The 14,836-nt window shown below is 45.6% G+C and overlaps 1 protein-coding gene and 1 long non-coding RNA gene across 3 annotated transcripts in view; one reads left to right on the top strand and one right to left on the bottom strand.

Moving 5' to 3' along the window:
• CCDC3 (coiled-coil domain containing 3) overlaps positions 1–14,779 on the top strand; it is a 103,369-nt gene extending 88,590 nt beyond the window's left edge. The window contains exon 3 of the mRNA XM_027121646.1: positions 12,895–14,779. Coding sequence (XP_026977447.1) covers positions 12,895–13,170 — 276 coding nt within the window. The 3' untranslated portion in view covers positions 13,171–14,779. The remainder of the gene's footprint in view (positions 1–12,894) is intronic.
• On the bottom strand, positions 5,337–12,967 carry LOC113628284 (uncharacterized). 2 transcript variants are annotated; one of them, XR_003435965.1, is made up of 6 exons: positions 12,868–12,967; positions 12,193–12,308; positions 11,072–11,166; positions 8,969–9,089; positions 6,124–6,213; positions 5,337–5,744 (listed from the first exon to the last, which is right to left on the bottom strand). It is a non-coding gene; the product is annotated as an uncharacterized LOC113628284 (long non-coding RNA). The 2 variants fall into 2 exon arrangements; XR_003435964.1 differs by having other exon boundaries at positions 5,337–6,213.
• Positions 14,780–14,836: the final 57 nt, after the last annotated feature.

The following is a 14,836-nucleotide window of genomic DNA, read 5'->3' as shown; positions in this document are numbered from 1 at the left end:
AATGCTTTTTCTGCATTTATCGATAGTATTTTTGTCCTTCATTTTATTAATGTGGTGTAGCACATTAACAGATTTGCAGATGTTGAACCATCTTTGCACCCCTGGAATAAATGCGACTTGATTATGGTATATGGTTCTATTCATATATTGTTGAAAAGAGTTGGCTAATGTTTTGTTGAGGATCTTTGCATCTGTATTCATCAGGGATACTGGCTTCTGATTTCTGTGGTGTCCTTGTCTGGTTTTGGTATTAAGGTAATACTGGCCTTGTAAAATGAGTTTGGAAGTGTTCTCTCTTCTATTTTTTGGAAGAGTTTGAGAAGGATTGCTATTAATTTTTCTCTAAATGAAGAAAGAAAGACCACTGAAGCCATATGGTCCTGAACTTCTGTTTCTTGGGAAGTTTTTGATTACTGATTCAATCTCTTTACTAGTACTTGGTCTGTTCAGATTTCCTATTTATTTTATGATTTAGTGTGGGTAGGTTGTATGTTTCTAGGAATTTATCCATTTCTTCAAATTGTCCAGTTTGGTGGTGTATAATTGTTCATAGTCTCTTATGATCTGCTGTAATAGGTGTAATACCTCCTTTCATTTCTGATTTTATTTACGGCTCTTTTCTTCACTGAATCTAGCTGAAAATTACTATTTTTTCAGAAAACCAGCTTTTAGTCCTTCTACTAAATTTGGGCTTTATTTTTTCTTTTTCTAGGTCCTTGAGGTGTAAAGTTAGGTTGTTTATTTGAGATCTTTGTTGTTTTATCATGTAGGCATTTATCACTATGTACTTCCCTCTTACAACTGATGTTATTGCATCCCGCAAGTTATGGTATGTTTTATTTCTTGATTTTCTCTTTTGACCATTTGTTGTTCAGGAGCATGTTTAATCTCCACATATTTTTGAATTTTCCAGTTTTATTCTATAATTGATTTCTACTTTTATACCATTGTGGTCAGAAAAGCTGCTTGATAAGATCTCAGCGTTCTAATTTATTAAGACTTGTTTTGGAACCGAACATATTCTCTCTCCTGGAGAATGTTTCCTGTGCGTATGAGAAGAATCTGTGTTCTGTTGCTTTTAGATTGAATGTTCTGTAAATGTGAAGTCTATCTGGTCTAACATGTAGTTGAAGTCCAGTGTTTCCTTATTTTTCTGTCTGTATGATCTATTTATTATTGATGGGGGATACTGAAGTCCCCTACTATTATTGTATTGCTGTCTATTTCTCCCTTTAGGTCTGTTAATATTTGCTTTATATATCTAGATGCTCCTATGTTGAGTGCATAAGTATTTACAAATGTTATATCCTCTTGATGAATTGATCCCTTTATCATTATATTAATGACCTTTGTTTCTTATTATAGTTTGTCTTATAGTATAAGTACAGCTACCCCAGCTTGCTTTTGGTTTCCATCTGCATGGAATATCGTTTTCCATTCCTTTACTTTCAGTCTCTGTGTGTCCTTAGAGCTGAAGTGAGTCTCTTTTAGGCAGCATATAGATGGGTCATATTTTATATCCATTCAGCTATTCTGTCTTTATTTATTTACTTATTTATTTATTTTTGACTGCGTTGGGTTTTCGTTGTTGCACGCGGGCTTTTTCTAGCTGCAGCGAGCAGGGGCTACTCTTAGTTGTGGTGCATGGGCTTCTCATTGCGGTGGCTTCTCTTGTTGTGGAGCACGGGCTCTAGGCGTGCGGGCTTCAGTAGTTGTGGCACGCAAGCTTCCGTAGTTGCGGCACATGGTCTTAGTTGCTCTGCGGCGTGTGGGATCTTCCTGGACCAGGGCTCGAACCCGTGTCCCCTGCATTGGCAGGCAGATTCTTAATCACTGTGCCACCAGGGAAGTCCTGCCACTCTGTCTTTTGATTGGAGATAGTCCATTTACATTTAATGTAATTACTTATAGGTATGTACTTATTACCATTTTGTTAATTTCTTTCTGGTTGTTATGTAGTTTTTCTGTTCCTTTCTCTTCTCTTGCTCTTTGTTGTTTGATGATTTTCTGTAGTGGTAGAGTCCTTTCTCTTTATATTTTGTTTATCTACTATAGGTTTTTGCTTTGTAGTTACCATGAGGTTTATGTAAAACAACTTGCAACAGTCCATTTTAAGTTAATAACTTATTTTCCAATGCTTTTGATGTCACAAATACATCTTTTTATCTTGTGTATCCACTAACAAATTATATAGTCATTTTTCTACTTTTATCTATTAACCTTCATACTGGCTTTACAAGTGATTAACCCACTGCCTTTATGACATTAGATTATTCTGAATTTTACTATATATTTACCTTTACCAGTGAGATGCCTACTTTGTAATGTTTTCTTGTTACTAATTAGCACCTTCTCTATTCAGCTTGAATAACTCCCTTTAACATTTCTTGTAAGGCTGGTCTAGTGGTGATGAAATTCTTTTGCTTTGGCTTGTCTAGAAAATTCTTTCTCTCTCCTTCAGTTCTGAAGGACAGTTTTCCAGGGTAGAGTATTCTCAGTTGGCAGTTTTTTTTTCTTTCAGCTCTTTATATCTGTGTATCACGCCACTCCCTCTGACCTGCAAAGTTTCTGCTGAAAAACCTGCTGATAGTCTTGTAGGTTCCCCTTGTACATAAGTTATTTTTCTCTTGTTGCTTTTAAGATTCTCTCCTTGTCTTTAACTGTTGATACTTGAATTACAATGTATCTTGGTGTGGGTCTCTTTGGGTTGATCTTATTTAATACTCTCTGGGTTTCCTGGATCTGGATCTAGGTTAGAGAAGTTTTCAGCCATTATGTCTTCAATTAAGTTTTCTGCCCCTTTCTCTCGTCCTCTTTAGGGACCCCTTTTGCTTGATGTTGTCTCGTTAGGCTGTCTTCACTCTTCTTCATTCTCTTTTCTTTTTGCTGTTCTGATTGGATGAGTTCCACTGCCCTGTCTTTGAGTTCAGTGATCCTTTTTTTCTGTTTCATCCGGTCTGCTGTTGAACACCTCTACTGTATTTTCCAGTTCAGTTATTCTTCAGCTCTGTCACTTCTATTTGGTACTTTCTTATATTTTTGATCTCTGTTGAAATTCTCATTTTATGCATGCATTTTCCTCCTGAGCTCTGTGAGCATCTTTATCACCATTCTTTTGAGCTCTTTATTACTCATCTCCATTTCATTAAGGTCTTTTTCTGAGGTTTGATCTTATTCTTTCCTTTGGAAATATTCCTCTGCTTCTTCATTTTTCCTTGACAGTCTATGGCTTATATGCGTTAGATGAAACAACTACCTCTCCCAGTCTTGAAGGGAGTGGCTTTGTGTAGAAGATGAACCTTATCGTTCAACTCTGCCCTAGCTCTTGGCTATCTCTCAAACCTTTGTGATTGATTGTCCAAGAAGCCTACTTTATTCTCAGTGGCTTGCAGTAGTTGAGGATGTGCCAAGACCTGTCAGGGGAGGATTTCAGTCAGCACCTAGATTCAGGCTGATTGGAAGCCAAGCCCTCATGTAGAAGCTTTTACAGGTTGCAAATATCTCTTTTAGGGGAAGACGGGGAGATGGGCATTTCTGTCTGCTCCCTCTGCTTGAAACCTGTGGTAACAGCCAGTTAAGAACTATTTCTTTGTTTGCTACCATGCTGATGAACCCATGAACACAAGCCCCGCTGGCCACCAGAGCCACGGTATCAAGGGATGTGTTCTCTGGGTGACAGACACAAAAGCTAGGGCGTCAGACGTGCACACAAGCCCCTTTCTTGGAGGCGTCACAGCCTAGGGTGGAGCAGAGGGAAAGCATGACAGTGGCTCCCGAAGGCCAGTCTTTTTTATAACATCTTTATTGTGGTATAATTGCTTTACAATGGTGTGTTAGTTTCTGCTTTGTAACAAAGTGAATCAGTTATACATATACATATATCCCCGTATCTCTTCCCTCTTGCGTCTCCCACCCTCCCACCCACCCTATCCCACCCCTCCAGGCGGTCACAAAGCACCGAGCCGATATCCCTGTGCTATGCGGCTGCTTCCCACTAGCTATCTACCTTACGTTTGGTAGTGTATATATGTCCATGCCTCTCTCTCGCCCTGTCACAGCTCACCCTTTCCCCTCCCCATATCCTCAAGTCCGTTCTCTAGTAGGTCTGTGTCTTTATTCCTGTCTTACCCCTAGGTTCTTCATGACATTTTTTTTTCTTAAATTCCATATATATGTGTTAGCATACGGTATTTGTCTCTCTCTTTCTGACTTACTTCACTCTGTATGACAGACTCTAGGTCCATCCACCTCATTACAGATAGCTCAGTTTCGTTTCTTTTTATGGCTGAGTAATATTCCATTGTATATATGTGCCACATCATCTTTATCCATTCATCCGATGATGGGCACTTAGGTTGTTTCCATCTCTGGGCTATTGTAAATAGAGCTGCAATGAACATTTTGGTACATGACTTCCAGCAATCCCACTACTGGGCATATACCCTGAGAAAACCATAATTCAAAAAGAGGCCATAGTCTTCGTCGAGTATTTCAGTTGGCCTTTAGTTGTGTGTTCAATGAGAAGCCTGCCCCTCAGGCCAAAGCTTTCAGGTAAGCGAATCGGGTGCTTTTCAGTCGGCTGCCTCTGCACTGGGCCTTCGTGCTGGGTAGCCAGGTGAGTCTTTGTGAGCCCTTTAAGAACTGTTCTCAGTTCACTCATAGCCTGTGGGTCTCAGGGAGGCAAGCCCTGGTGGCTTTGAAACCCGGAAGTTTCGGGGGCTCGTCTCTCAGGTGCAGGTCTTAAAAGTTGGGGTGCCAGATGTGGGGTTCAACCCCTTTGCTCCTCGGGGATAAGCTCAGTTGTCAGTTCCCTGTTGACTGCAGGCTGCTGCACCGGGTTTACGATGAGATTGTCTCAGCCTCTCCTACCTGCTTCAATGTGCGTTTTTTTTCTCGGTTGCCTGGTAGGTAGGGGTCACTCGTAGTTTTGGGGTTTCTTTCAGGGGAAGATGTTCTGTATGTAGCTGTAGATTCGGTGTGTCCATGGTGGGAGGTGAGCTCAGAATCCTCTTATGTCACCATCTTGAACTGGAACCGGATTTCTTGTCTTTTTGATGACAGGTGTGAGTGACACCTCATTGTGCGTTTTGTTTGTTTTTTCAGTCAAGGCTTTATTGGGGCCCCTGCTGCAGCAGGGGGGAGTGAGAACAAACAACAGGTTCCCTTGTTTGCCCACGCCCTGAGAGGGGGCGAGCTTTGTTCCTTATATGGGGTGAGGGCAGGGGTGTGTCCAGGGGTTGGGCCGAAGGGGTAGCTTAGGTGTTTTGCCCACCCCTTAGGTGGTGTTGTGTGCCGGGGGCATGCGCAGTGCCCTGCTTTTGCTCCGGACCCCCTGCTTTTGCTCCAGGCTCCTCAAAATGGCAGCTGGGTTTTTTTGGTCTCTTTGTATCTTTTGTCTAGAATTTGCCCCAACTGAGCATGCACACAGTAATTTTCAGTCCCATACAGTTTCTTTTAATTTGTTGCTTGAGGAGAGGTGTGTCCAGGTGCAAGCACTGCAGCCCTGCAGCACAGGCTCCCAGGTTCCAGCCTGTCTCCTTCCCCCCTGAGAGACTCTACACATTTATTAAGGGGTAAGAGGCTGAAGGTCTCTTCTTCTGAAAGACCCCAGCCTCCCCTAGAGGAGAAGGACCTGACTGTTCCAAGGACCTGTAGGGACCTGGGCCACTTTCCGCTGGAATGGGCTGAATTTCTTGAGCCATCATGAGCCTTACTTCAAACTGTTGGAGCCTAAAAGACACAAACTTAACCAAAAGGTTAAACAAAACAAAGGCTAAAAAGGAGAAGAACAACCATTGCCATTAAAGCACCTAGAAAGGGAAGGAACCAGGTTAACTTTGGGCTTCCTTGACCACCAGACAAGGAAGGCGATATCACCCCTGCCACAATTATGAAGCCACTCTGCCTGAGCTTATATTTCCTTAACATTAACTTTTACCTGTCCTGTTGCACGGATCCAAGCGCAGCGGGAAGTATTAGTTACTGCACAAACTCTGCCTTGCTCTGCCAGAAGGTACTCAAGGGCCAGACGATTGTCAAGACCACATCAGCCAAGGAATCGAGAGGTCCCAAGTCCCATTAAGGCCTGAAATAGGAGCCAACCCACTACATCATTGTACTTACCTGTTGATGGGACCTGTCTTTGGAATAGGCATCTCAGATCTTCCGCTAGCTCACAGGTGCATTGTTCTTCTGTTGTGACCCGTGGGGTTTCTGGAAGTAAAAGCTTTAGTCTGGACAGATGAACCCAACAGATACCCCTTGCAGTTTGACAGCAGTGGGGGTGGTTAAAATTACTTTACAGTAATAGTTGGCAATAGTTGGTCTTTGGGGGAGCTCTCTTTCCAGATGTTGAGAAGAACTTGGGTCCCCAGGGTTTATTTGTGAAGGAACTGCTCCTTCCTCTGTATTTTTAGTGGGAGCTGGCAGTGCCTTGTAGGCATAGTCCTGGATTGCTTTCTGAACTTGTCCTAGAATAATATATCTCAGGGTCTGGTTCACTTCCTCATCCAGTAGAATGTCAGTAGTAAGAAAAGGCCTCCCGTAGGTCATTTCAAGGGGACTAAGTTTCAGACCACTCCTGGGGGCTACACGGACCCTGAGGAGTGCAATGAGAGGCAGGTTGGTCCAGGGTGCATGAGTCTATGGGCAGAGCTTTGCTAAGGTTTTCTTTAAAGGATGGTTCATTTTCTCTACCTTCCCTGAAGACTGGGGGTGCCAAGAGGTGTGTAGCTTGTAGTCTAGCCCTAGGGCTGTTGTGAGCCCCTCTGTGATTTTGGCTATAAAAAGAGGGCCCGTTATTGCTCTGCAGGGACTTTGGAAGTCCAAACCGACGAATTATTTCTTTTAAAAGGGACTTACAGACTTGCAGGGCGTTTTCAGATTGGGTGGGGAAGCCTTTAACCCATCCTGTAAAAGTATCAACAAACACCATAAGATATTTTAAGATATTTATATCCTGATCATGGGGGCATTTGGGTGAAATCTAACTGCCAGGCTTCCCCCGGGTATGTCCCTCGGCGTTGAATTGGCCTGAGTAACGAAGGGGGGATTGGATGGGCCTGTGGGTTATTACAGGCGAGGCAAGCCTTCCTTGTTTTATTGTTCTTTCAAGCCCCTTTCCTGAAAAAGCCTTTTGCCTCAAGTCCCATAGTGCATCCCTCCCTTAGTGGGTGGCGTCATGTAAGCTCTTGGTGAGTCTCCATTGTTGGGCTTCAGGGATTAGAAACATCCTCCTTTTGATGCCAGCCTGTGCTTCCCTTCTCAGAGCTCCATTTCTCAGCATTTTCTTATTCCTGGGGGGAGAACTGGGGAAGGCTAGGAGTTCAGGGGGGGCCAATCACTAGAGCCTTACCTTGTTCAGGTTCCTGCAGTTGTGCACCCTGTTTTGCAATTTGATCAGCTTTGCTGTTCCCTTGGCTCGCAAAAGATCACAAAAGATCCATCCCTCTGATGGCCCCTGCAGTGCATTACTGCTACCTGGGTAGGAAGCTACACTGCTTCTAACAAACGGACCAGAATCAGATCTTTATGTTTTATGGGGAACTTCTAGTGGTTAACATTCCTCTTTCTTTCCATCTGGCAACATGAGCATGTAGCACGTGTGGACCCATATTTAGAGTCAGTGAAAATATTTAATTTCTTATCCTTCCCTAATTGCAAAGCTCTCATTAATGCTCGTAAGTCTTGCACAAACCAACACTCCCCGTTAGGCTTCTGTACGGGGAGGTTCGGGGTGCTGCAAGGGGATTGGCAGGGCCTAATGAGTCCGTGTTTTCAGGAATCTGCTGAGCAGCGGTTGGATTCCCCTCAGGGCCTCAGGCTTTAAAGGATATTGTCTCTTCCAGGGGTATTTTTCCCCAGGCCTTAACCTTATTTTTATTGGGGGAACGCGTTTTGCCCTTCCTGGCACCGAGGTATCCCAAACTGCAGGATCTACCTGCTCTGTAATTTCTTGGGGGATGTCTTGGGGCATATTTTGATGCCCAACAGGTGGGTCATCTGGGACTAATAGATGCATTCTCCGTGCAGATTACCTTCTTGGATTCACCCTGACCTAAGAATATACTAGCTCCTAACTTATTTAGCAAATCTCTCCCGAGGAAAGGGACAGGGCATTCTGTCATGTACAAAAAGGAGTGAATAATAATAATGGACCCGATTCCACAGGCAAGAGGGGATGGTAAATCGCCTTTCCTTTGGCTGTCCATCGACTCCCATCACAGCACAGTCATGGCTGGAGAGGGGGCCAGCTGGCCAAGTCAGAGCAGAGCAGGCGGCTCCACCGTCTACAAGAGTTCTCCTACCTGCCACATCGAGCGTGACCCGAGGCTCCGCTGCAGTCACGAGGATGGATCTGGAGCCGGGGAGGCGCTCGGGCGTCCCACAGGAGGGCGCCCAGGACATTCCGCCTCCCAGTGCCCCCTTTCCGACAAAGGCCACACTGGTTTGGGTCCAAGGGGCTTCTTGGTGGTCTGTCCAGCCTTCTCGGCCCTCCAGGGTCCCCTCGAGGTGGTGGATGGATCAGAGCGGCCAGATGCTGCGTTTTCTTTATTTGCCTCTTATCCTCATTGGCCTCCTCTGTTAAGTCTCGGTTGTTACAGACCTTGAAGGCCTCCTCAGGGTTGACAGCGGGGCTTGGGGCCCAGCCGCAAGCTTCTGGAACTGTCTCCAGATATCAGGAGTAGCCTTGGTGATAAAATTCATGGCCCAGAGTGTCCTCCCTTCTGCGGACTCAGGGTCTGTATTGGTGTCCTTCCTGAATGCCTCTGTCACCCGGCTCAGGAAGCCTGCTGGGCTTTCATCTTTTTCCTGTGTAACCTCTCAGACCTTATCGTAATTTACTGGCTTCACCATACACCTTTTCATTCTTTCTGACAGACAAGTAATCTAATGTCTCATCCTAGCTTGGCCTACACAATCTTCACAGTCCAGCATGGGTCATGTTCTGGGATTGCGTCCCACCTACCTGATAAACTTGGCCATGTGGACTGGTGGCCAGTAGGCCATCTGCGTGTTCCCTGGGCTTTCTCAGTATGCGCTCCTTTTCATCTGGGGTACAACAGTGGGCCAGAATAATCCATGATGTCCTGCCAGGTGAGAGAGAATGTCAATCCCAGCCTGATAAATTCATCCCTAAACTTGTCAGGGTTCTCTGAGAACCTGCCTTATGGGTTTCCTAAGTCTCCCATTGAGAAGGGGCTGTGCACTCTAATAACCCCTCTGTTGCCATCGCTACTTCCCGAAGGGGGGAAAGGTGGGGGCTGACTTTGAACCTGATCCCGGGAAAACTTTGTTTTTTCACGAGAGAGAGAAACCAAGCCCAGTCTTGCATCAACCTACTCTTAATAAAATCCATTTACCTAATTAAATTTAATCCAACGTTAGAAAATCCTGACCAAAGTTCCTAATGTTCCTCTTCCACAAACCTGCAACTTTCTGTAGCCATACTTTGTCCCTTATTCTTTCCCCATTCAGAAACAGCCAGCTCTAGGACAAAGTCATCCTTTTTCCTTTCAACAAAATATATTCCCGTTCCTTTTACCTTCTTTTCTTAACGCATCCTACTTTCCTTAAGCCACCATGAACTGTCTTTCACGTTAGCATTCCATAAATTGGTAGCGAACATCTCAAGGTGGCACCAAACAGCTTAATTTCTCTCTCACAAGAAGACAAAAGTAGGTAAATTTAGACCTGTTTAGCAATTAATGTTCCAATAGTTTATCTTATTTGAAATGGCCTGCAGATACAATTAATTCCTATCTTAATTACTTTAGCTTCTTAGATGGACGTTTCCAAAACATAATTATTCCTATGTAGCTTAGCAAAAAGTTCTTATCCCAGTTACATTTACTTAAAAATTTAATCATATCAGGTTATTGTCCCTGTTGACAGATTTTTACAACAGGAACAATATGCACTTATTGACTTCCAGTAACCCTAGATACAATGAAAGCATTGTACTTTATGTTGATGACTCCAAAGATGGGTCTGTATTAATTAAACCCATAGCTTAAGCTAGACAAGTTAATTTCTGTAGAAGCAGAGATCTCATAGTTTTCCTGCTTGAATTTAAAATGGCCTTTTTTCCCCCCCTCAGTCTGGGGGACTACAGATGAATCAGGTAGTTCCTGAGAGCCCAGGCAGAAGAGTTACATTGCAAAGGCAGAGGAGAGAGATGCAAGCCCCCGTCTTTTCTTTTTGTTCTTTGAAATCCCACTAAGTAACCCAAGGCTGGAGTCTCAGGCAATGCGGGCTGTGTTTGTATGTGCTCACAATGTCGGCAGTGACTTCCAGGGACAGCTGGACAGACAAAAACTACATCACAAAGAAAGCAATCGCAAAACTTAAAGACACAAACAAGAAGTTTTCAGGATTAAGGGGATGGGAGGGTAGGGGTAAGGACCAAGGGAGAAGTAAAGGGAGGAGGGACAGAAAAGACTGAAAATGAGAAAGAGACAGAGAGATTGCCTTTTCAGCCCGCCCCCTGCAGCTGTCTATTCAGGTACCAATCTGCATGCTTCCAGAAAGGGCCAGTGAAGGAGGGAGCACCCTGTCCACTGCCCATCGGGGTGATCAAGCCCGGAAACCAGCCAGTTGCATGTCATCTGTGGGTCCCCGACCCACAGGTGGGACTCTCACCCACGCATGCACCAGTATATAGAAATCTGCCGCTTCAGCTCGTTCCCAACGGGACTTCTCTTGGCGGCAGGAAAATAAAGGTGAGAATATGGGGATGATCGGACTTACAGCCCACTACACGATATGAGGTTTGAACCTCTATCACTCATAAATCTCCAGTCAGGGAGAGCCCGCTGGACCAAGGTCTGCAAGGTGTGAAGGGAGCCTCTCCCTCCTCTGCTTGTCGCCCCTCACGGTGAGCCATTGCCGGCCAGAGGGAGCTGTAGCTTGCCCGACATCCACTCTCTTGGAAGGACAGAAGGAGGAGAGGACAGAGAGAGAAGTAGAGAGATTTCAGGAGAGGGAAAATGGGGAGGGACAAAGGGGAGGGGAGAAGCATTGCCTGAATGAGGGTACTGAGGCCCCTCGGGGGCCAGAAAGGCAGACTTACCAGACGAGGCGATGCTGAAACAAGAGGTTCAGGTGGCCACTTGTCACCCGCGGGGAAGCTGCGTTAGGTGGTCCCGGAGGTGCCCAGATCCTCTCCTGCAGAAGGGACAAGCCCCACGTTGGGCACCACAAAATCTGTTACCAACTAGGGTTCTTGGCCTCCTTAATCAATAGAAATTGATCAGAGGCCAAGTTCAGTCAGGGCTTTATTGGGACCCCTGCTGCAGCAGAGCAGGGGTGGGGGGCAGTGAGAACAAACAACAGGTTCCTTTGCTTGCCTGCTCCTCACTGTGGTTTTGATTTGTATTTTCCTGATGATTGGTGATGTCTAGCACCTTCTCATATACTCGTTGGCCATTTGTATATCTCCTTTGAGAAATACCTGTTGAGGTTCTTTGCCTGAGAGGGGCTGGAGGAAGTTCGCGGACCACTGAAGGGTCCACAGCCGGGACTGATGTTCGTCTTTTTTTCTTATGCTTTAAAATGAACAATCATTTAATGTATTAACATTTTCACTTATAAACATACAATTTGCATATACAGGGAAAAACAGGTTCTGTGGACACAATAGAATACTAGAGACAGGCAGCAATCAGAAGGACAGGCATGCACAGATGCCATGCGTGGGCAAGACTCCTCCTGGGTCCCTTGGTGGATCCCACAGTTCTCTTAAAGTCACTTTTGTTCATGATGCCATTTTTGTTGGGGGCGGGAAGAGGGATGTCTCATATGGCCATGATGCTAATGTCATTCCTCAACCTTCTTATAGTTGTTTTGTGTGTGTGTGTGTGTGTGTGTATAAATAAAATACAATTATTATATATAATATATAAATATACATTTGCACATATGGGAGTGTTTCTATCAGAATGACTAGATCAAAGGGTATATGCAATTTTCATTTTGACACAGATTGTTCTTTATAGAAGTTTACACTCTACCCGCAGTATATGAGAATGCCTACAAGAGAATGCCTATTTCCCCAAATGCTGATTCTGATTCTACCAAAGGGTAAAATCAAAATTTCATTTTGTTAAAAGAAAAGCCATCCATTGTGGATCTAGTTTGCATTTCTCTTATTAAGTTTTTCATACAAGAGATTAAGAGATACTTGTATGTTACCTTCCTGTAGACTATTCATATTCTCTGTGCATCTTTCTGTTTCGGGTTTTGTTCTCTTCTTGGGTCACCAGAGCTCTGTCCTTGCTAGAGTGACATATTTAGAATATCTTTTTTTTCTGTAAGAAATCAAGGGGGCTTAGGTAAGAAACAAAAACTCAGTTTTTCAAAAGAGACACTCACTTCCAGCCCATCCCACGATGACTAGAAATGTTTCCAGAATGAGGGTATTTGCACCTCAGCACAGGCAAAGCCCTTTCGTGGAAATACGCTGAAGGCCCTCTGTGGATCCAGTTTCGCTTCCAAGTGGGTGGTCCTCAAGCTTGGGCTTTACTGTAAAATGTTCTAGAGTCAGATTAGAATTGAACAGGCGAAACTGCTGAATGAGAGCAAAAAGGGAAGAGTGACCTGATCCAACAGGGACTCAACAGGATGCAAATCGGTAGGCACGTAAGAAGACAAAACCATGGAGTATCTTTTGAAAACAAAATTATCTAGGGTACCCAAACACAGAAAGCAAAAGAGGGGTGTTCTGCATTTGGGGTCCACAGGGTGAAAACAAGAAGGGGGCATGAGGACTGTCCTTATCCCGGGTTGGGGCCATTGGTGACATCGGGGTCTGTGTTGCCGGGCTGGCAGCACCAGGAAGCTTACCTGGGGAGGTTTTCTGAAACTCACCTGCGTCTCCTGGTGTTTCCTCCCCAGCTTATGTGTTCCTCGGTGCAGAAGGCCCTGTTTGAGGAGGAGGACCACGTCAAGAAGCTGCAGCAGAAGGTGGCCACCCTAGAGAAGCGGAACAAGCAGCTGCGGGACCGGGTGAAGAAGGTCAAGAGGTCCCTGCGGCAGGCGCGGAAGAATGGCCGCCACCTGGAGCTGCTGAACCAGAAGCTGAGCGAGAAGCTGGCGGCCGCGGCCGGCGCGCTCCCGCACATCAACGCGCTGGGCCGCGAGCCCGCGGGTGCCGCCTACCTGCGGGGGTAGCAGGGATGGAGCCTTGGCCTCACCCGGTACCCGCTGAGGCCTCTCACGGGGAGTGGAAAAGGACACTGGGTTTAGACGTGCACATCTTGTAGATGATATTTTTACTGTGCATTTGGTAGCGTCTAGTTGGTTTACAGGGCAAGTCTCCTATCTCCTTGGCTGCCGGCCTCCTGCCCTTCCCTTGTCCCAGACCCAGTGCTCTGATGCCAGCAGTGCCCTATGCTTGCCTGGGGCCTGTCCCTGGCTTCCAGGAGCAGCTTGGAAAAAGTGCACTTATTAGGGAAAGAACATTTTAGAATCTCTAGAGGTACAGAACTCAAGGGGTTCAGCCTCCATTTCTGAAGGAAGGGAGTGTGGTCCCAGCTCTCAGCAGCAGGACAACCGTTGGTTTGAAGGAATGATAGGTCGTGGAATCTTCTGGTGTCATTAAGCTTACGGAGCTCATCACAAGTCAGGGAGTGGAGCTAGAGGTGGCAGGTAATTAAGAAGAATTATACCTGATTTCCAACCTTAGCTATCCAGAGTTACAGAGGTTTCCCATGGGCCACTTTAAAGGGGAATTGCCTTTATGGTCCTGTCCTGTTTCATGAAAGCACATTTCTAAGTTGGAGGAGCTCGAACAGTATCTCAGCCCCTACTAAATTCTGACTTACTGTTTGCTCAGTGATTACTTCCAACTTCTCTGAATTCAAGGTGAGCTGACCCAGTATGTTGTGAATTTCTGTTGTGCAAAGACACCTCCTTACCTACTGGGGTCTGGGGACCTTGCCTCGTTGCTCTGCTCCCAAAAGGGCTTGTTGAGGGCATTCCGATCTTGGCTTCTTTATGCAAATGCTTTGCACCCACCTGGACTGTCCAGACAGACCCTGGGAGTAGTGTTTGCACATCAGCCCGCTTCTCACTGCATTAGAACCTCTGTACGATCGCTTCACCTTCTTTGGGAAGAAACCTCTAGAGAGAGTATTGCAAGTAAAAGATATTCACAATACCTACCACCTGAGCCCTTCACTTAGCCACATGTGATCGCGTCCCAGCTGTGTGACTAAGAAGCGCCCATCCCTTGGTTAGCTTCTGATGATGGTTCTCCAAACCAACCAGTGTCCCTTCCCCGCTGTTTTAGGTAGAAGCTGCCCCTTTACCACCCCAGATACAGGAGGGCCCGACAATGCCGTCCTCTCCATTGAAAATGGCAGTTAGGGTCAGATTTCTATCCCCTGCCTTTAGAAAAACCATGTCCTTCTTGCTCTGGCAGCGCGCCTGGGGCATGAGCCTTGTGACACTTGGGTCTTGATGGTAGGCGATGGCCTCAGAGGAGAAGCCAACGCCCTGGACTGCACAGCATGGGGACTTTTGCTCAAGGGCTCTTTACCGCTAAGCTTCTGCCAGCACTTTATCAGCTGTAATCTGCATGGTCTGGTACAATAGAAGGCACGTCTTGTGGTTTATTCTTCCCAGGGACGTTTCATTACAGCAGTTTTGCTGCCACCCAAGGGAATGACAAGCCTAACGGTGATTTACAGCCAGCGTTTGGAGAACTGTGGAAGCTGGATCTCTTCGGATGCATTTTGTTCTGCCTTTTCAATAAACGTGAGCCAATAGTTCAGCCACAGCAGTAGAGCAATGCGTGTATCTTTTGGAGCAGGGGGCCTGCAGGATTTCCAGCTTT

Source organism: Aethalodelphis obliquidens, unplaced genomic scaffold (genome assembly GCF_003676395.1).
Source record: "Aethalodelphis obliquidens isolate GAN/ISIS:26980383/991018 unplaced genomic scaffold, ASM367639v1 scaffold23, whole genome shotgun sequence".
NCBI lineage: Eukaryota > Metazoa > Chordata > Mammalia > Artiodactyla > Delphinidae > Aethalodelphis > Aethalodelphis obliquidens.
The sequence above is the reverse complement of the archived record's forward strand: the minus strand, read 5'-3'. Positions and strand labels throughout refer to the sequence as shown.